This window comes from Manacus candei, unplaced genomic scaffold (genome assembly GCF_025592945.1).
Source record: "Manacus candei isolate 608988 ecotype Guabito, Panama unplaced genomic scaffold, ASM2559294v1 h1tg000093l, whole genome shotgun sequence".
In the NCBI taxonomy this organism is placed as follows: Eukaryota; Metazoa; Chordata; class Aves; order Passeriformes; family Pipridae; genus Manacus; species Manacus candei.
The window spans coordinates 756,497-779,545 of NW_026138141.1; the positions used below are offsets into that span (position 1 = coordinate 756,497).

Sequence of the window (23,049 nt, forward strand, 5' to 3'; positions counted from 1 at the left end):
ATACTGCAAATAGTTGTGTATAAAATACATGAAAATCATGGGCTAGGGTGGAATTACCTTTATCCCAGAGATGTGCTCAAGGTAAAATTTAATACTGTATGCAGCCTACTTGGAACACACAGCAGTAGCCCCACCCATTTTTTCAAGTACAGTTATGGCATTGAGACATCTTCCCTTCTTCAAATTCTACATCCAATATCAAAATGAAGCACTTGTTTCTCACTTGAAAGCCACACTCTTTTTATTTCTTTGAAGTTTTAAACATTGAGACTAAATTGTATTTCAGATGTTGGGAAATTCAATTCCTGGAATTTGTGTCAACTGAGCTCTTCCCCGTTTAACAGGAAAATGTCCCGTTTCTTCTAAAGATAAAGTCTCAGGTGCAGCTGCAGTGCTGCTTACTGCATAACACAGGATTTAAGGAGCACCTGCCACACTAGCAGGAGGTTGTTCTCAGACCATTCTGTGCACTGCAGTGGCCTGGTACAAGATTTTGTTTGAATACACAGTGAACTTGATCAGAGAACAGTCAAGTGAAGATTAAATCAGCAAGGCAGGCTTTCACTTGGACCAGCTCACCCTAAAGCTGTAAAAGCTTTTTTAACGTATCACAAAGGACAGAAGTAAGCAGTCGGAGCAAAACTGATGTGCCTGGTACCACAGATATGTAGTTAATTCCATACAGCAAGGTTAAATTTGGCTCTTGTTTCTCTTGGAAATATGTTAGAAATTCATTTTTCAAAGCTGAAGGCTTCCGAATGGCAAACAGAACTCTTACCTCTCTTGGCTGGCTAGCAATGGCAATGGTGCCATCTGTGTTGTACTTGATGGGTGCACCCCCTTCCTGCACCAGCGTCCCATAGCCAGTACTGGTGTAAAATGCTGGGATTCCTGCTCCTCCTGCTCTAATACGTTCAGCAAGTGTACCCTATGGGAAGACATATTTAAGAACTTGTCATTTGGTAACAATAAATCAAACTCTAATGAATGGCTTGAATTAAATTAATTTTACATCCTCTCATTTGGAGCTTTTCCTTCTGTTCTCAGCCAACAGATGTGATCATCTATTTCTCCTTCCCATTTTAGCTCTCCTTTGTGGGATTGGTAGTGGATACGGCAAGAAATGCTTGATGCATGGCCAAAAGCTGCTCAAGTTGTGCTGTCACACAACTCTCTGCCAATTACCAAGCCCCAGCACTTGGTTGTGCCTCCTCTCCTTCAACTTGTTTTCCAACCCATTGCTCTGAGAAGAGTACAGAGTTCTTTTCCTCTTTCCCACCTGGCTACATATCCTAGAAGGGTTTTTTTTCTGTGTAAGTCCTCCATATTGATGTTTCGTTGTTCAACATCTTAAGAAAAACTTCAGAACTCACTCCAAGCTGAAACAGCCAAGGAGGGCAGATTAAGAAAGGGAGAGGGAATCCAGTGATCTCGGTTGCCCATGCCAAGAATACCAAGAAGCTGAAAGAGCTTCCTTATACTCTGTTTGACCACCCTGCCCGCACTCTGCTCTATGTCCAGCTGTACTACAGACATTAACAGCGCAAATTCCTCATCAGCCTTAGTTATGGACTTATGGCCAAAGATGTGTCTTCTTGTTTTCATTAATGTCATTTCCCAGATTTTTTTTTATATTTTTCTAGAGTCAAAGCAAGACAAGATCATCATGGTCAATTATCCATCTCCACAACATAGGCTGCATTTTCCTCATTTATCCTGCAAGAAGCACAGTGACCTTCGGTAGGTTTTCAAAATGGTGGCAGGAGGCAGATGCAAACCATGTAAAGCCCTGTTCTAAGCAGCCTTTGCATTTCAAGATCTCACCATGACCTCTCCCTTACTGTCTAACATGGACACAACAGTCTCCCATTTTTCCTGAAGTTACACTTAACTTTATACAACAGGTTATTTTATCTTGACACAAATATTTGAAATCCCCCCAGCTCCTAGCAAGTCATTAATTTACATTACTGTTTACCATTATACACTGTAGACCCATTATTTCCATGTTGGATCTACACAGCTTATCTAGACTCCACAAAGCCAATTATATGTCTAACGAGTTCAAGGTCTTGTAGATAAAACGACTGAACATAACATTGGAAAGGAAGAAAAACTATTTTATGAGATTTATGACTTTCAAAACATGGGAAGTGACAAGTGCCTAGTTATTTTCATGTCTGCTGACTGGGTATAAGAGCTTTTCCATTCACCTCAGGGATTCTAAGAAACATTCTCTTACAGCATACTCATAGGCAAATTCAGAAAGTGTGAATGAGTAGATGGTGAGGTGGACTGAGAACTGGCTGAATGGCAGATCCCAGAGGGTTGCAATCAGTGGTAGAGAGTCTAGTTGGAGGCCTGTCATTAGTGGTGTCCCCCAGGGTCCTACACTGGGCCCAGTACTGTTTAACTTGTTCATCAGTGACTTGGATGAAGGAACAGATGCCTCTTCAGCAAGTTTGCTGATGATTCTGTGACACAAAGTTGGATGAGTGGCTGACACCCCAGAGTGTTGTGCAGCTCTTCATAAGGACTCCAACAGGTTGGAGAGATGGGCAAAGAACCATCTGAAATTCAACAAGGGAAAGTGCAGGGTCCTGCACCTGGAGAGGAATAACCCTGGGCACTGGTAGAGGCTGGGGGCCTGCTGAAGAGCAGAGACAGACCTGGAGGTCCTGGTGGACAACAAGCTGTCCATGAACCAGCAGTGAGTCCCTGTGGCCAGGATGGCCAATGGTATTGCGGGGTGAATTAGTAAGAGCACTGGCAGCAAGTCAAGGGAAGGGATCCTGCCCCTCCAGTCAGCCCTAGGGAGGCCACATCTGGAGTGCTGTCTCCAGTTTTGGGCTCCTCAGGACAAGAGAGACTTAGAGCTCCATGAACAGGTCCAGCAGAGAGCAGCAAAGATGGTGAAGGGAACAGAGCATCTCTCTTATGAGGAAAGGCTGAGGGAGCTGGGCCTGTTCAGTCTCAAGAAGAGTCAGCTGAGAGGAAACCTCATCAATGCCTATAAGTATCTGAAGTGAAGGTGTCAAGAGGCTGGATCCAGGCTCTTCTCAGTGGTTCCGAGCAATAAGACAAGAGGCAATGGGCAGAAACTGAGGTACAAGAAGTTCCACCTGAATATGAGGAAGAACTTCTTTACTATAGGGGTGACCGTGCACTGGAACAGGTTGCCCAGAGAGGTTGTGGAGTCTCCCTCACTGAAAATATTCAAGAGCTGTTTGGATGCAATCCTGTGCCATGTGCTCTGGGATGATCCTGCTTGAGCAGGGAGGTTGGACCAGATGACCCACTATGGTCCCTTCCAACCTGATCCATTCTGTGATTCTGTGCTTCCCAAGAAATGGAGCCCAAGACACTCTTCTCAATAAAAACTTAAGACCCTTACAACACAGAACATTCTTTGTGATTCTTTGACTGTTGTTTTTTCCAGAAACTTATATAAATATCTGTTTAAAGCCCAAAGGCCATGTGTCACCTCTTAAAATGTCACACACTAACATGCCGTATGCTTTAAAGGTAGAGCACCAATGTCTCAAAGGAGACCTCAATAGAATGTTACTGCTACTGATGATTCTGGGATCTCATTGCATTCAGGCGATTTGGGTAGCTTAGCAGTGCTAAAATAATTCAAACTATGGCACTAAAAATTAAAGTCGTAAATTGTCTCATAACACTATGCATAACACTATCTCCTAACTTGATTCCTGCCCACTAGATGGCACACACTGCACACATCCCCAAAAGATGCTACCACGGTGGGAACAGAGCAGTTCCCTGACTTCCTTCTCCTTACAAGGACCACAGTAGTGAGCATCATTCATGTCATTTTTAACAATCGGTAAGAAAAAAAATCCAAAAATCAAAAAATGTTCAATAAAATATACATACAAGTGTGCGTATATGTATATATATATAAAAATACATATATTTCAAATCAATATAATGTAACAAGCTATAAAAGGAATTCACACAGTGCAGCTGGTCAGTTCTTAACAGAACAGTTGCAGCACATGATCCTAAGATGGTGCATTGGGGTTGCAAGGTTTTGGCAGCTACAGGGGTGGCTTCTGTGAGAAGATGCCAAAAGCTTTCCTCATGTCTGACAGAACCTGTGCCGATAGCATACTGAACAAAGAACTTACGGCACAGATGCAAGTGCATCCAGAAAAGAGTGGAGTGAGAATGTGCTAGTGGAACAGCTCTGCAGACACTAAGTTGGTGAAGGAGGAGGGAGAGGAGGTGCTCCAGGTAGAAATTCCCCTGCAGCCTGTAGTGCAGACCTTGGTGAGGCAGCTGTGCCCCTGAGGCCATAGAGGTCCACGAGGGACCGGCGATCCACCTGCAGTCCCTGGAGGACCCCACGCAGGAGCAGGTGGATGCCTGAAGGAGGTTGTTACCCATGGAAAGCCCGCATTGAAGCAGACTCCTGGGAAGACCTATGGCCCCATGGAGAGAGAAGCCCATGCTGCAGGAGGTTTGCTGGCAGGACTCGTGGCCCTGCAGGGGACCCACACCAGAGCAGTCTGTTCCTGAAGGACTGCATGCCGCAGAAGGGTCCTATGCAGGTGCAGTCTGTTCCTCAAGGACTGTACCCCATGGAATGGACCCATGTTGGAGACGTTCATAAAGAACTGCAGCCTGTGAGAAGGACTCACATTGGAGAAGTTTGTGAAGGACTGTTTCCCATGGGAGGGACGCCATGCTGGAGCAGGGAAAGAGTGTGAGGAGCTCCCTGAGGAGGAAGGAGTGGCAGAGACAATGTGTGATGAATTGACCACAACCTCTATTCCCTCCTTGCCCTGCACTGCTGACAGGGAGAAGATAGAGTACATTGTGAATGAAGTTACAGCCAGGAAGAAGGGGAGGGTGGCAGAAGGGGCGTGGAGGGTTTAAGATTTGGGTTTATTTCTCATTATCCTACTCTGATTTGATTGGTAATGAACTAAATTGATTTCCCCAAGTCAAGTCTGTCGTGACAGTAACTGGTGAGTGATCTCTCCCTGTCCTTATGCCGACCCATGAACCCTTTGTTATATTTTCTCTCCCGTGTCCAGCTGAGGGGAGTGACAGTGTGGCTTTGCTGGGTGCCTGGAGTCTAGGCAGGGTCAACCCACCACAGATGGCAAGAGTCACTTGAACACAGGCAAAACAGTTGGATTGCAAAATAATTTTATAAGAGTACTTATGCATTAGTCTACTTCGTATTTTAGATTAAAAGAAATCACCAGTCTCTTAGACACTCCTTACCTGTGGTGTAAGCTCAACTTCAAGCTCACCAGACAAATACTGGCGTTCAAATTCAGCGTTCTCTCCAACATATGATGACACCATGCGTTTTATCTGCTTAGTCTGAAGCAGAAGACCAAGTCCAAAATTGTCAACACTGTGTAGAAAAAGCCAGACAACAGAGTTTTGTTGTAAACAAAGCACTTGATAAGCTTTAATGATTTAACAAGAAAGAACAAAGTTATCTCTCCCCACTAGGCATAAGGAATTGAAGACAAAAATCTAATTCTAGCTTGTAGGCAGGAAAACATTAAAACTATAATTAAAATCTAAGATTTCAGTGTTCAGACTTCATCTCTTCCTAGGCACAGAATACCTCCAAAACTTCCTTTTAAGGACATTTCACATGTTAACAGCTACAAATAACAGCTTGACAAGTGGTGTTATTTTACATATCCTTTAAAAAGTCTTACCAATTAATAGTCATACATGGCTTTGACTGAACAAAGATATATTTTTGTTTACACTCTTGCTCCCCAGAAATAAGGTGATTGCTTAGAAGTCCAAGGAGAAAGGCACATTCACATTTACAGCACTAGTTTGTATATGAGGTAACACAATATTTGTACAAATTTTCTTATTATAGTAAATATTTTAATTTCTTACTAAGAAATTGCCTACTCCAGCAGGGTTTTAGCGCTGCAGTCAAGATTTTCTTGTCTGTGTCAGCTTAAAGTGAATGACAAAGACGACATACAACATTTTTCTTGTGCCAGTGCTTCTAAAATTCTGATATTCTTTCTGACGTTTGTCATCCTATATATTGTGTACTAATGGAACAGGAATATATTTCAAGAATTCCTGTAACAAAAAAGGCTACTTCAATTTGAGGAAATACGAGGTTAAAATATAAAAATGGAAATAAACATAGACAATATTGTAAAGGCATGTTTCTATCACATTTCCAACACGTTATGCAGGATGACAGCAGACTGCTACATCTACACAAACCTCTTCTACATTTATGTTGGTTTCTGCAACTTATGAGCAGAGAACTCAGCACTTCCACTCCCCCATGGGAAACATGCCATGATCCAGAAACACCTTGCAAACAGTGATGTATATCTGCCACTAGTTGGCTTAGTTCAACATAAACTTAGTCACACACACACTGGCTTGAGATTTCAGGATAAGAAATACTGAAAAATGTTAGAATAATCCTTTAAGATTCAGCATGCTGTAACTAACACACACGTGCTTACAATATATGCATCCTGTTGAAAACACCACTGCTGATGGAAAGCTCCGAAAAGGACCAGATTAAAAAATTTTACTAATATGCAGTATTCACTTTCAAATATAAGACTGGTAATGCTTTGCCAGCGCTGGATCCCACACAGGGGCTGCAGTAGTGCAGGTGAAAGGAGAGGGGCCGAGTGAGCAGGACCAGCACCAGTTCTCCACCTCCAACCAAAACACTCACAACAGCTGCATGGACAGACATGCACATGCAGTCAGAAGGACTGTGCAACTGCATGCATAAAGAGCACTATTTTAAGGTTAGGACTATTTTAAGAAGATGGCCCACTTAATATGCATACTCAGGCATTTTGGAAACTGTATGGGAGGAAGTGAAACAAGCTTCTCTGATCTGGTTCTCTGAATTTATTCTGTGTTCTCTAGATATAAAATAATGTGACATATTATCAAAGCTTGCTCCATTCTCCAACTCTGACCTACTAAGAAGAATTTAAAATCTAGTTCTGATGCAACTTCAAAAATGTTGTGGTGCCAAAGCCTTGAGACTAAAATGTGTGTTGCCTGGAAACAACCTGTATTTTTATAACTCCCCACAGGAAAAAAATCTAGCAGTTTGAAACTGAAAGCACTGGGAATAGAATAGAAAGTCTTGTGGGCAAAAGGGATTAAAAATGAGAATAAAAATAAAAATGCTGTAATTTCCTGTATAGGTTCATTCAAATCAGGATAGTCCCCCTCAAAAGAAAACCATCAAACCCTGACTTCTCGTTATGAAAGGTAGTAAGCAAATATAACAAATCAGCCAACATCTGATGTCAGTTTAATGGGTTGGTATAACTACAGTGCTGTGTAGCAAAAGTACAGAGAATTTAAAAACTGTGCAGTGTTCTCTAGTGCAAGAACAAGGGGCAGCTTGACCTGCTTGCAAACCAGAGTTTGCAATTTCTGTGTATCATTTGGGTGGTTAACACCACTCTTATCATTGCAAAACTTGGAAGTTATCAAGTAGAAACAAGCAGACACGAGACTCCTGTATGCAGACAATTAAATTCTGAGTGCGCTTTCACATGAGAAAGGATGGCAACATGAGAAGGTCAGGGGCTGATCTCTAATGGTTGAAGAAATTTCTGCCTCATTTCACTAAGATCCATAATCCTTCTTCCTATGTTCCTGTGTTCCAGCTACTGGAACACACCGTCCTTAACTGGATTTTGCATATCATCCTGCAAGATTCCACGCAGGATCCCATATGGATACACTTGATTCCCCAATCTACTATTAAGAGGCATCTTCTCTCAAATAAAACAAAGAAATTAAGTAGAAAGTCGGCCAAAAGTTATTCTCTGCCACAGTCATGCCAAGTAGCTCTTCACTTAAGTCACTTTTTCTTGTCCCTTCAAATGCAGCCAAATTTGTTCAAAAACGAAATTGCTGTGAGGATCTGTCACTGAGCACACAGATCTTACAAGAACCTTATTTCCCTATCCCAATGAGAACAAGAATTTTACCTTTCAAAAGTCATGCACCAGGAGGCTCTGCCTGCCTGATAAAACAAAATTACTTCAACTCTCACATACATTTAATCTTTAGAGCAGCATCACAAAATCCTGTTGCTGTTACTCATATATTTATTTTAGATGTAAATTTCTTTAAAGAAATATATCATTGCCCACCTCTTTTTTAAGGATGTAACCTCCATTCAGGTTTCCAGGTAAAATAACCTTCTTGCTTTCCACATATATCAGTTTTCATCTCTCTCCAAAAACTCATTTTAAGGACTTCAGCCCATTTTATGTTTCCTATGTTTTCTCTTACATTTGAATGTTCTAAAAAACCAACGCTGCACACATAAAATGCTGTTCTCACTTCTGTTCTCTCAACCCTTTGCTTGTCATTTCACATCTCTATCTGATATTAAAATAAGAAAAACATTGTCTGGGTAAATTTCCTTCATTATAACACTTTACGGTCATTTCAAGTTAGTTGTTTTCCCTTCCCATATCTTGCTGCTTTCTTGGTTGTGTTGTTTCAGGCACAAAAGTTTGGTTTTGAACTTTTTAGCTTTAATTACTTTTATGTTGAAAGTGTTACCCCTAAAATATTTGTCTTTTAGGCAATGCTCTCCCTATCAAACAGTAACTATAAAAAGAAAAATAGAGCTTTTACTGAGTGAATGGAAAGAACCTATTCTATATCTCTATTTAAAAAGCTGGACTCAGTCCTTTAAAAATTTAAACAAAGGTGAGCACAATAAAAATGTTTTGCCCTAGATAGGAAAGAAGAGGGTGTGGTGGAAGCTGACATACTTGTTATATATGCTATCGGAAAACGGAAAGTACACACTAGTGCTAGACAGAGAATGCTTTCTTTTACCCTCAAAATTATTAAGATTTCTAGAAGTTTCCCTGTTCTGTATTAGTATGAAATGTAAATCAACAGAATACAAGAAATATATATCAGAAAAGAGATCTAACTAGGCACTCATCAAGGACATAGGTGACCCAAGTTCCCCATTTCTACTGATGCAGACAAGAAAAATTACAGAGGTCTGGTTGTTTAGCAACATTTCTTCCTATTGCTTTGTCCCTCTCATACCTACAAAACCTTCCTGTCGAAAACTAATGTCTGCCTTTTCTAATTAAAAAAAGCAGCCAAGGATGACTGCAAAGATCTAGCCCACATATCTCCAGTATACTGGAAGTCAAAGGCAACATGTTGATGTTTCACTGCAGATAAACAATAATCTGCAGCCCTCAGACCTTTTTGTCTGGTGGCTCAAGCAAAACACATTCTACAGCATCACAGGGAAGAAGAGATTACCTGTTTCCAAGCTGATAAAAGCCTCACACATCAACAAGCCCTACACACCTTGATGAAGCAAGGGATAGCAAATTGCATTCTTAGGCACAAAAAAAGGATCCTTCGAGTGTCACACTCTGGCACAAGACATATGATTGCTTATTGTTTGGGGGTTTTTTTGAGTAAAAGGAGATAATTACAACTCTCTTCTCTCTCTGCCTTTGTGAAGACAGCTATATATGTCTTAAAAAAGTGGCAGTGTCAGAACAGACCGGTTCCCCTCACTGGAAGGTAAGCAGCATCAATTAGCATGAGGGCCTCCTTCTAGATTTCTTAAAGCGATGTGTTCCTCTACAGTCATTGTTAAAAGATTCTCCAGAACCTGAGACAGTATATTCCTGGGAGATCCCACAAGGCCAGAAGTCATTCGTTAGGAAAAATTACCATGAGTATCTTAAGTTTTGGAGAATTAAAACACATTCACCAATGAGAAACCAACATGATACCCTACCTAATCTTTCTCCTCTCATAATCTGGGGACTGGAAAGATGGGAGGGTAACTACTTCACCGCTGAAGACTACAAATTGTGAAAGAAAAGCATGCAATATGAATCCTGGGGCAAAACTAGTGTTTCCTGCAACTAGCTATTGCTGCAGAGAAAAAGCATATTAATGGTTGGTCCTATTCCTGGGGAACGCTTTATGTAAAGCCATTAGTCAGCTTCTGGAGTCAGATGAGCAGTCTCTGCAGCCATCCAGCAAGTCCAAGTGTTGCATAATGAAGCAACACTTGAAACTTAGTAACAGATGGACTTGTTCCAGAGCTTGACATTTTCTTGGCAATAGGCTAGAAAACAATTTCCTCTATCATTCTCCATGTAGAAGAGGCTGTTTTTCTTCGTAAACATCAGCTTCTCAGTCTTCAAAAGACCTCCAAGTTACATGCAATTATGCCTTCAGATAGATCCACAATTCCTAAGTAGGACTAGATATGCCCCCCAACTAAAAAGAATGCATGAATCACTTTGTGTTTCTTAGTAACACAATCTTAAGCTTTCAGGCTCAGAGATGCCTGACTATAGCCTGAAATTTTACCAACATGAAAGAAGGTATGTGGATGAAAGCACCGTCTGTGTTCTTAGGTCCACAAAAATAAAATATAATTCTGGCAGTACCAGAAAGAGATCCTTTATAGTCTTTGTGCAGAAAATGAGTAGATGCCTACCTAGATGGCTTTTGCCAGAAGACATCAAACATAAGTACAGGCAAGGGCAAAATTAATGTGGACAATCAGTCATGTAACAGTTCTTGATTACTTCCCCAGTCTTACAGCTGGCTCATAGCAATGAGACTATGTCCCACAATAATCTCCCCATGTATTGCACTGGAAGAGTACTAAGGAGCCAGCTCAAATAATATTCTGTTTCTCCTTCTCTGTCCATCACTTCCAGATGGGTACACTGAATAGGGCAAGGTGAGGAAGAGGAGTTTAAGAGAGAGAGAAAAACAGATTCAGCTCATAGAAAGGTAAATTATTCAGAGGTATGAGGTTTATTTGCCTTGTTGATTCTTGTCTTTAGCCAAATGTCTTGACACTACCTTAACCACCTTCTTTTTCCTAGGACACTTTTCCACCTGTCCAATTGCAAATTGCTTAATGGAAGGCAGAAAAGAGAGGCTGAAGTTCTCTCAGGGAAGGTGATGAGAAAGGAGGAGGAAGACAGAAGTATGGGTGCTGCCATATGCTAAAGCAGTCCTGGTCAGGAGAAGGAAGAAGTAGAACAGAAAACGGGGCAGTGGATCACAGCTCCCAGAAACCATATAAACTGTCTCATCAACTTTTCAGTCCATGGCAAAGGACAAAATAAACAGTGCACTGAATCTCTCAGCTCATCAGCCTGGGACTTCTTTCACTTTGAGCGGAGGAAGAAAAAAGAAAATAAGGGAGCTGTGGTTGTGGGGAATCATGAAGCTCAGCATGCAAACTGGCATGACCGAGCCTTAATCCCCCGCTATTCGTTCTTTACAGTGTCTGCACTGTACCCTTGTCCCTGTGCTACTTCAGTCTTCTCATGGGAACTCTGTCCTCTTCGCTCATCTCAACTTCAGTTTCACAGCAAAATGGCAGTATTCTTCCTCCGCCATCCTCCAAAAATATCCTGTGAGAATGATGGGTGCAGGCATATAGGCCCAGAGCATCCAAAGGTTCAAAGGTAGATAATTTTTAAGAGGACAAAGTACTGTACATTGCATGGTTACATAAGCAGCAAGATCTCCTTCTTCCACATTCCTTTTTGCTATGAAATGGCATACTGTGTATTTATTACAAGTAAAACAACTCTACTGAGAACTTTTAAAATTCACCATAGTTTTCCTTCACAACGAAGTTTATAGGATATAGAGTTAATCTGATAAATATTTGAATTTCATCATGAATACATCATACTTCAAAAGTCACTTGGTTGAAAAATAGGTTTAACTTTCATTGTCACTCTTCTGTAACCAAGTTGACACATTTCCTCAACCATGCTGAGTTCCACAGCTATATTGTTCTCATTTCCAATCATAACTAGAAAGTTATCTGCACAGCTGATTTCTAAATAGTTCCATGTAGTGCAAAGTTAGTACAATTTGCCCTGCCAAAATCCTAAATAACCTCCACACTAAAATTAGCTAGATGACCTGGGCAGATTTTCAGGGATTTGCAGTTCACACAGTGTCACCAATTTAAGAGCTGTAAAAAAGCATCTCGTTAGATTCTTTGTGAAAAATGGCGATGATTTTAAAAAAATGTAAACTGCTTCAAACAATCAACTCCACTGAAAATATATACCTTGCCTCCTGATTTTGGCAACTTGCCATGTGCAGGATTTTTAAAGAACCCCACTCTTCGCTCTCTACCAAGTGAAATAAGAGTCCTGGGCAACTTTGTATTTCACTTCTGAAAGTAAATTTAACTGGCACATTTAAAGAATTCTTATGCATATGCAAAAATGACATACACAACACTAAGACACTCTGAGCATCACCTTGATCCCATCTTTGTTTACATACAAGCCTCCTTCCAAGTCTCTCAGGCTTTTTCAGTTACATTTTAGCTTTCTGAATCAAGAGATTGTCAAATTCATTCCATTAAAATTACTTAATACCTAATACTATGTTGAAAAACATCGTAAGTTCCTGTGAATTTGGAATGCAACTTCCACCTGAAGGTACTGTTATCTATACATGGACATTTTAACATATTTTAATAAACATAATATAAAGATAGATAAAGATAGATAGATAGATAGATAGATAGATAGATAGATAGATAGATAGATAGACAGACAGATAGACAGACAGACAGACAGATAATTTTAGTAGCAATAATGATGGAATTAAGCCACAGGAGCTACATGCAAGAAAAAATGGGGAGTCTGTGGCAAAGATGGCGGATGAGTTTTGGTTTTAACAGAAACATACAATTCCAAACAATGACTGAAAAATGAGAAAACCTTAAACTTTAAAATGCAAAGCCTTTATCAAACCTGTCTTGAATTCAAAACATTTAATTGCTAAGAATATAAAATTGCCTTCTGTGCTTTAGAATATGGGGTGCATAAGTTTACCAATGCATCTGATCCCACAGAATAGTGCCTTATAGAGATTTGGGAACCACAAATAGCCCAGCCCATTAGGAAAGCAAGAGTATTATGCTCAACAGAACTAAGTAACTCCATTCAGGCATCATGACCAACAGTTCAAATGTTTATGTCAAAGCTATACTTCTCTTTCTTAATGTATAATACTGTAACTTCAAAAGACCTTCAAAAAGAGTAGAGAGACCAAAGGTTCAAAAAGCTGGTAATGCCTTTTAAGAACACTGTCTGAACCAGTGATAATCTGACTGCATGCTGTCAATCTCCTTTTAGATGATCACTCGGGTGATTAGTAATTAAGACATTAACTGTGACTTCTCTATTTTTACTGTAAGTGAAAACCTTCTGTTCAACACTATCGCATCCAAAAAGTATGCATATTTAACTCTCAAAAGCAAAGCCCAATTCTGACAGAACAGTCAGACCACGTCTGCAGCTACCACAGACAGTGGGCTTCGGTTATATCCAGCACAAATTCAGCTTACTAAGGTGGTAGAGACAGAGTGGAAGTGTTGATGTCAGAATATGGTTATACCCAAAATTAGTTATCCATTCCATTAAGTGCAATTAACTAAAAACAATAATTTCATTCGACTATTTAAACTTTCATTTTAAATATTTGGCTATGCTGACAAGAACACATTTTTTGTTGCAACATAGATCCTGAAACAACAGGTCTGATAGCCTGCATTAGGCATTAGGCTTAGCATGGGTTGACCCAAAACCTCCAAGTCCCAAGCTCCAAGTAACTTGAAATCAGAATGCAACAAGATACCACAAAGTTACAAGCAGATGGAAAAACAGCCACATGCAAGAATGTACTGTATACCAATCACAGTTATGCTGGGAATTTACTGAATCAATGCTTAAAACAAGCACCTACTGACATATGTAGAATGGAATAAATTTAAAAAAAAATGCAGCAAAACTTTAATAAAATGGATTTTGGTAGCTTACTAAGACAAAATACTCTAAATTTAAAGGACTTAAAAAACACAGTGTAAAGGAACTATTTAAAATATGAACTATATGAGCAAAACAAGTTATAAGGGAAGATATGAGAGGTTGTATTCTAGAAGCACATCCACCTATCAAGGTTATCTTTCGCTATCACCCTGCTTCACAAGCTTCAGTTTCCCCTGCAAGTTGTGTAAATAGCAGAGGTATTGGATATTTGTACTGCTTCCCTTTCAAACACTTTGCCTTGTTTGGCTTGGCAAAACAGTAACTGCTCTTAAAGGTGCTGTTCCACTGGCTAGCACACAGTGTGAGCACTACTGCAATGCACAGCAGCAGACAGTAAGTTTAGCAGTATGATGTTTCTAACCAGGGCCCCAATAAAAAGGCCAAAACAAGGACTTCACCTGCCAGCAATTATATGACTAGAACAAGTTCTTGCAGGAGGAATCTCCTCCCCATTACACTGCAGCACAGAACAGTAAGTAGGATGTGAACTTGTGAACATCCTACTCCTTTAAAGTTGTTTCCAGAGACTGCCAAGCTGAACCTTCTTTCCAGCTGAAAGAGAGCTGGCAAGAACACTTCAGGACTTCCTAATTACTGCTTTTCCCTAGATGTAAGAGAATCGCTGTCTCCACTGCCGCTATTTTAGTTATAAACAGATAGCTCTCTGACACATTCCGTGGTTCACAGGCATTTGACTTAATCCATGTAGCTGCACTGCTCTCCAGAATAGGTTGTCTGTCTATGTACTTGGCTCCTTCCCTGCTCCAATAACAAGCTGCCTGCTAACCCCACTGCAGGATGAGAAAACCTAGCCACAACCAATTACCTCCTGTTTGCTAGAAGAAAACAGCTGCAGTCAGGAAGCTGAAACACAGCAGGGCATCAACTGCAGCACAATGTCACCAAAGCAAATACACTGAATCGTGTGGCATCTTGAAAGTGGCCAATTACTCATCCCATAAAGTGCCTGACATCTCCATATTAGAGGAACAATTAACCCTTTGAATACTACTGTTGCAGGGAATATGACTGCTGTGCTACTTCAGTTGTAAAGACATTTATTAGTATTGCAATACTTGATTATACCACTATGCTTCTGGACATGGTATCAGAAGATGCACAGTATTAGAAAAGCACGCTTTTTGACATGCTAATTAGAAGATTAGAAATTATATCAATTGCTGCGATGAGAATTCTGACTCTATTACTGACAACACCTGTGTTTTCACCTGGTTCCCAAATCCTACCAAAATGCAGTAGGCTAAGTTCCATATAAGAATAATTCAATAAATAAAAACAACAGATAAAACATGTATTTTATTATTAATTAAATTTCAAAATAAATTATACTGTTCAACTTGTGAGCAAAACTTGTATTTTTACAAACTAGACTTTTTGAAGACTCTAGATGTCCTTGAGCATTTTCAAATTGTTACACTGTTCTGTGAGGAACTCCCCAGACTTCCATAAATGTTAATGGAAAACTGGTTTCCAGGAAAAAAGGAATTAAATTTTGCTTTCCTGCCAGCAACCAAAAGCTTTACAGAAATCACTTCAGCCGCAAAGTTCAAAGAGTTTTCAGGAAAGTTAACATTATTTCAACAAAAATTAATTCTAACCTATAACATCACAAACTATATGCAGAAAACAATGCAAAACATCTTCTTCTCCATTCTGTTCCACAATGCTCCTCTTTCCACTTTTCCTCACAGTCAAACTTTCACCTCCCTCTCGGAAACATCTGTGCAATCTCTCTGTGGACATATATGTGTGTCATCCAAAAATAAGACGATGAAGAAAGTTAATGATCCCTGGTGACGGACCTTTCTACTCAAAACTGTCTTTCCCTCTCCTTCTTCCAGCAAAAATTGCTTCCCACAAGATCCTAAGGAGCTTAAGTTTTACTGTGTATGTACCAAATACCAAAACAAATAATCTCTTATCCAATGAATATGCAATTCATATTTTGCATATCAATATTTTTATTTAATTTCATTTCTATTTTCTTAAGGCATTCAACAGAAGTGGCTGTAAATATTTTTCTATATGAAGATCATTAGGTATTGTGGAGTCTACTGCAATGAACAGCTGCTGTAAAAATTAGGCCAAATGAGAAGCTGAGAAATTACATGTGGAAGAACTATTCTCACTGTCAAACCCACTAATGTGAAAATATTTTAAAAAAATCAATCAAAAATTTCAAGACTTATTAAAGAGCCTCTCCATTCTTTTATTGCAGATGTTCTCCACTGTTTTTTGTGTTGTTTGGGGTTTTTTTAAAGTAACAAAAATACAGTAGGAAGGTCAGAAAGCACCGAATTGAGTTTAAAAGTATATCATCATTTGGAAATGCACATGTACAAACATAAAATCACTGACAGTACATTTAAAGCATCTAAATCAGAATTTTTAGTTACAGTCAACTAGTTGAATATATATAAATGTACATAATTGCAACTCTCTACAACAGTGACAGCTCTTCCCTGACAAGGCTGAGTATACATACATACTGTACTCTCTGGGCTCATTCAAAAAATAACACTTTCAAACCAAGCTGTGTGGTTAATATGAAAATGATGATGGTGAAAATAAAAGGTTTTTCATATATATCAGCATTTTCCTGTGAGTGGAATATTTACTCTGTACCTATTAAACCACAGACACATGAATACCTACCCTGCATTGTTACTGACTGCAGTTATTCCCTTTACTCCAGTCTTCAGTAAACCCCCAATGAGGTTTTCAGGAATCCCACACAATCCAAAACCTACACAAAATACAAGAAAACTGAATATGTAATAACTGTTTGAAAGAACACAGATTATTTAGAAGTCTGGGAATTAAAAATCTTTTCTGAGTAAAACAAGCTCCTTAGCTGACTAAATAAATCAACACTTCTGGAAAGATTTGCACCCTAGTACTGTAATCTCCTGGTCAGACTTCTTCCCAGTTTGCATGAAAGCCCTTTAGCCATCAGGGGATCTGCTCACACACAAATGGCCTTTGGGGAAGGGCTCCAGGGCCTTGGCTCTCGTGACATCCTAACCCCTGTACTCATTATTTCTCCTTCCCTTTCTACCCACCCAACCTGCAGATCTCTGCTGCGCATCCCATACAGCTTAGCCTATAATTAGGTGATAAAAATCTGGGAATCTGAACACCCTTGGGAAGATGTGTAACTGGAAGCACAGTAACCCAAATCTCCACTCAGGCACAGGTGCCTCACACTCCCACTTGTTATGCAAGAACCCAGTGAAATGCCATGTCACATTACAGTACTACCATTTCACAAAATTGCAGAGTCAGGTTGGAAAAGACCTCTGAGATCATCAAGTCCAACCTATCATGGCCTCAGATCTTTTCTTCAAACAACAACCAACCAACCAAAAAAATATTTTGCCACAAGGAATTTTGCCTCATTATACATCTCCAGTGAGGTTTCTCATGTTTTACAATGTTACATTCATTACCTTTTCAATATCAAAACAACCTTCAAAATACAGAAATCACTTTTTTTCACACAGATGGAACAGTATGAAATTGTGGAGGCATCTAGAATATTCAAAGGCTCAAGTCACAGTGAAAGTCAGTATGATACAACTTCTTGACTCTTCTGGAAATGCCACACATAACGATTAAGTGTAACATAGATAAGTATTATAAGTATATGTATCTTCACTTCCTAACAGCAAAAGCAGATTACGCAATTTGTTCAAGGTCACAGAGACCGAAGAGGCAGATACAGGATATAGAGAATGTTACCATGAAAATAATCAAACCAAATCGTGAAATAACTATGCTATCTTGAAGGAGCCCACATTGATTTTCTGGATTCAAACTAGGACAAGTAGAGTCCAATATTTTTTTAGTGGGAAAGAAACGTAATGATGTTTCTGAGGCTTTTTCCCTCCCCTAAGGCACAACCTGGATTTTCTCACTGAAAGAGTATGCCCCTCACGGGCAGAGTAGGAAACCACTTGTTTAAAAAACCATGCAATTCCACGAATTCTCAAATTAGTTAATATTAAAAGAAACATGGTAAATGAATAAAAAGTATCTCATTAACAGAACGTGACTGCATCCTTAAGGAACTTAAATATTTACCACCAACAAGTATAGTTGCCCCATTGGGTATATCTTTTACAGCTTCAACAGGATCAGTATAAAATTTGGTGTTGCGATGAGAGCTGGTAGAAAAATAGCATCCACAAATCTGGAACAATAAAAGAAACAAGCAAATGAACAAAAAGCATTATATAGTAGCTTTATAATGAAAACCATGCCTCTGGTTACATGAAAGGGAAAATATATGAAAAAATATATTGCTACTGTAAATACTTAACATGGGGATGTGGGGGAAAGAAGGCCACAGGTCTTCAAAACAAAAGAATTCCATCCTGAATTGCCAACAAATTGTGACTTACGGCAAACAGATTTACAAATGGAATTCCTCAGCACAAATTACAGCAATCCACAGACTTCTCAAACCTATATACTGCCATGTGGAACTTCAAAGATATCCAGACACTAAACATAAACAGAAATTGCTGAAGCAGAGAGGCACCATCACCACAAAACTTGAATGGAAGCCAAGGAACAGTATGAAGGACAGCATTGTACTGGCAGTATAGTAGGCAGGGACACCCTTCAACAGAGTGAACTTTCCCCATCTTCCTGACATAGTCTTAATGCTTCCTAACAGAGTCTAAGGCTCTCTTTGTGTTGTTGAAGAACAGCCCAGAATCAGGGAGACTCCAAAAAATGTGTGACATATGGAGGGCAAGAGGAAATCAATGTAAGTCCCACCCCCAAACAGACACTTCAAAATGCAAAGCCATTACAGAGAAGTCATAATAACTCATCTATAACGTTCTTAGGTTACAGTCACCTTTTTTTCCCTTTAAGTATTTCCCACTAATATCATGCACTAATACTAACCAAGTACTTGTTCAGGCACCAGAAAAAAATTGTAATTTAAGTCACTACATTGATACAGTCTCAATAAATTGAGAAAATCTGGAAGCTAAAGTACTATCAACTAGTGTTTCCACTTCTTTATTTGACAGGAGAAGTGAAAATTTTTAGATTGTGAAAGAGGGACAAAAATTAATAAATAAACAAGGTGATCAACCAATGTTTTAAAGACAATAGCCAAATTCTTCCCTGAAGAGCTGCCTTAAGATACAGTTACAACTAGGACAACAATTTTTGGCTCAGTTTCAAGATTACACAAACTGTCCTCTTTCTAAAATTAAAGCTGCAAGAGTTTATACTGAATATTAAAAAGACTTTCTGAATGGAAGCTTACAGCCTTCCCAGTGGAAACATTGACATTCCTCTGCTTTTATGGGTTCAATCAAAAATCAGTATGTGGGTCATGAGAAATAGTGTCAGGTGAGAAAGACTACAAGAGCCTTCCACATGCCAAATCATACTACAACCATTTCTTCACTGATCCATGATATTTGAAAAGTCATAGAGTCAGGTAAAGTCCCTCGAGATTTGTCCAAAAGGAAACATTCTACCCATCTTTTAAAAGGGTAGAAAGCAGGACCCTGGAAACTACTGACCTGTCAGTCTCCCCTCTGTGTCTGGGAAGACCATGGAACACATCCTCCAGGAAGCTGTGCTAAGGCACATGGAGGACAGGGAGGTGATTTGGGACAGACCACGCAGCTTCAGCGGGGTCAAGTCCTGCCTGACTAACCCAGTGGCCTCCTACGGAGTGACTTCATAATGGATGGGGGAAGGGTTACAGATTTATCTGCACTTCTGTAAAGCCTTTGACATGGTCCCCCACAACATCCTTCTACTTTGGAAAGAGACGGATTTGATTGCATGGACTGTTTGATAGACAAGGAATTGGTTGGATGGTCACATCCAGAGGGTAGTGGTCAATGGCTCAGATTCCTGATGGATACTGGTGATGCACGGTATCCCTCAGGGGTCTGTACTGGGACCAAGACTGTTTAATATCAGTGACGAACAGGGATCGAATGCACCCTCAGCAGATCTGCAAACTTGGTGACACCAAGCCAAGTGTTGCACTTGACACCTCAAGGGACAGGATGCCATCCAGAAGGACCTGCACAAGCTCACTGAACTGGCCCATGGGCATCTTATGAGCTTCCACAAGGCCAAGTACAGCGTGCTGCATGTGGGTCGGGGCAATCCCAAGCATGAGTACAGATGGGGAGAAAAGCCCTGGTGAGAAGGACTTGGGGGTGCTGGTGGATGAGAGGCTGGACATGATCCAGCCATGTGCACTCACAGCCCAGAAAGCCAAATGTGTTCTGAGCTGCATCCAAAGCAGTGTGGCAAGCAGGGCAAGGGAGGGGATTCTATCCCTCTGCTGCACTCTGGTGAGACCCCACCTTGCACACTGCATCCAGCTCTAGGGTCTCCAGCACAGGAAAGAAGTGAACCTGTTGGAGCATGTTCAGAGGGGAACCACGATTAGAGGGCTGGAGCACCTCTCCTCTGTGAGCACAGGTTGAGAGAGTTGCAGTTATGCAGTTTGGACAAGAGAAGGCTCCAGAGAGCCTTCAATACTTGAAGAAGGCTTACAAGAAAGATGGGGACAAACCTGTTAGTGGGGCCTGCAGCAATAGGACAAGGCATAATGGTTTTAAACCAGAGGACGGTATATTCAGACCAGATATAAGGAAGAAATTTTTTTACTACGAGAGTGATGAGACACTGGAACAAATTGCCCAGAGAAGCTGTGAGTGCCCCATCCCTGGAAACATCCAAGGTTAGGCTGGACAGGACCCTGAACAACCTGATCTAGTTGAAGATGTCCTGGCTGATTGCAGGAGGCTTGGACTAGAGGACTTAAGTGTCCTTCCAACCCAAACTATCCTATAATTTACGATTCTCTTAGAAACATTTTTTCATAATGACAATAGGTTGAAAAGAGCATCTCTCCTGGTCCCATTTGGTGTGCAATTGACAAAAGAAGTATTAAGTGCTGGCAGCCTTGTGAGCTGCAGTACAACTGGGCTGCAAGCAGGCTCGACAGCCAGGGCTGAAAGGAGGCCAGGGCTCTGCTGTGTCCTTGTACCTACTCATAGGAAAATATTTTAAAGAGGCCACGTGGCACCTTTTCTTTAATCTTCCCGTCTGCATGCTACAGTGGTGAACAGAGCAGCATGTATTACACAAGCGTGCATTCACAGGTTGTACATCTCTTATAAGAGTATCTGCCCTTCTATACTAAATATGTTCCTTTCAGTCTCTTTCCCATCCCCTTGCTGTTTGAAAGGTGGGCTTTCAGGGAGCTGAGGTGACAAAGGATCACCCATGCTGTCCTGCACACTGGAGCAGCAAGCTAAGATCTCAGGATCTGGCAGCACTTCTGGCAGCCCAGTTTTAAGAAAGTAACACAGGGATGGATGAGTTCTTGGAATAACCAATTGAACTGAAGTAAATTTTATGGAAAAGCAAAAGTGTGACTTAGCAAAATAAAACCTGGAAGCGCTATGTGCTAAGATTTATCATCAGGAGAAGTAAACATGGGCATGAGAAGGTGAGCTGTTTCACCTAAGTAAAAAAAGAAAAGTCACAAAGAGACTTCTTCTTTTCTTTCTTTCTGAAGAAAGAAAGAAAATAACTTGGCTATGTGGGCTGGAAACCATTAGAGCCATGAGGTTTGGCAGGAAGGCAGTAGGAGATGGCGGGGCTGCCAGCGAGGTGCACACACCTGCCGCCACCCCCGGGGGCGGTGAGGGCAACGTGGAAACACACAGTAACACGCTGTAACTGTGCCGCCTTCTGAAATGCTGGGGAAATAAATTTTAAAAGTACGTAAAAAAAAAAAATTAAAAAAACCAAACCAAACCAAAACCCAAAAAACCCCTGCAAGCCAAACCTCCGTGACACTCTCCCAAGGTCACCGCATCGCCACCCACCGCCGGGGCCGGCCCTGCCGCGGGGCCGCGCTCTGCGCTCCCTCTTCCCGCCCGCCGCCCACGGAGCTCCCTCGGCACACACCCTTCACGAACAAAGCCCGTCGCGGCCCCGTGGGGCGGGAAGAGCCTCTCCCACGGCTGCGGGGCGGCCGCCCCCGCCCGGGGCTCCGGCCACCCCCGCGGGACACGGTGGTCCCGGCATGGGCGGCTGCGGGCGAGTTCCCCGCCGAGGTCAGCGGCGGGCAGGGGCAGGCGGAGGGCTCTGAGGGCTCTGAGGGGTCTGAGGGGTCTGAGCCGCCTCCTCCGCCGCCCCCCGCCCTTACCTCGGCCCTGCGCGCGGCCGGCAGGAGGATGCGGCGGCCCAGGGGCTGCAGCAGGAATTTGAACGCCGCCATCTTCGCGCTGCGCGGCTGTCGGGGAGCGGAGCGAGGGGCGGCGGCCGGGCCGGGGCGGCGGGTGCGGGTGCTCGGCGGAGGGCGAAGAGGGCGAGAGGAGCGGCGGCGGCGGGACGGCGGATCCCGCGGGCGGGGGAGTGCGAGGGGCTCGGCCCTGACGCGCGCTGACGTCGGTGCGGCCGAGGCGGGGCCGGCGGCTGAGGGGGCCCGGGGATGGCGGCGGCCGGAGCCCCCCGGCCCGGCTCCGTCCGGCGGCGGGGAGAGCTGTCCAGCCTCCCGCCGCTGCCGAGCCCAGGGTGTCCGTCGCTGGCGCTCTCCCACGGGGAGGAGCAGCCCCTACTCCGGTAGCTGCCACTGACACCGCCGGCCCATCAGACAGCGGTTTTGTTCATAAAAACCATCAGAGCCCACACGGGTGGGAAAGCAATCAGTGTTACATCACTGTTACAATCACTTCAATAAACAACAGGTTTTCCTGTTTTCCTCTCCACGCTTCCCACAAATGGACAGCTCAGATGCACCATCGCAGCTGTCTCCCTGCAAGTTAAGGTGGCTTAAATTTCTGCCCTATCACTTTCTGGCTGAGGACTAACACCACAAGAATAAAGGAAAGGACAGAGGCTTTGAATGGTTTACGTTTCCAGTGCACAGCCCTCGGGGTGAGCCGGGCTCCAGTAAGCACATGGTTTCCACAGGGCACTTGGATGCTATGTTTGGGTGGGAAAATATTACTAGAATAGATGTCTGCTCATTTAAGCAGCAGCCACGTGAGGTGAACTCCTGGCCCTTCTGCTGCTTTTAGGAGGAAAATTCAAAGCATGACTCTGCCATTATTTATGCTCT

The 23,049-nt window shown here is 41.9% G+C and overlaps 1 protein-coding gene across 1 annotated transcript in view; it reads right to left on the reverse strand.

The window, feature by feature from the left end:
• Positions 1 to 22,354, reverse strand: part of OXCT1 (3-oxoacid CoA-transferase 1) — an 87,621-nt gene extending 65,267 nt beyond the window's left edge. Inside the window, exons 1-5 of the mRNA XM_051768228.1 lie at positions 22,135 to 22,354; positions 18,006 to 18,114; positions 16,578 to 16,668; positions 5,257 to 5,392; positions 779 to 928 (exon numbers count right to left, since the gene is read on the reverse strand). Of these exons, the coding sequence (XP_051624188.1) occupies positions 779 to 928; positions 5,257 to 5,392; positions 16,578 to 16,668; positions 18,006 to 18,114; positions 22,135 to 22,206 (558 nt within the window). The 5' untranslated portion in view covers positions 22,207 to 22,354. The remainder of the gene's footprint in view (positions 1 to 778; positions 929 to 5,256; positions 5,393 to 16,577; positions 16,669 to 18,005; positions 18,115 to 22,134) is intronic.
• Positions 22,355 to 23,049: the final 695 nt, after the last annotated feature.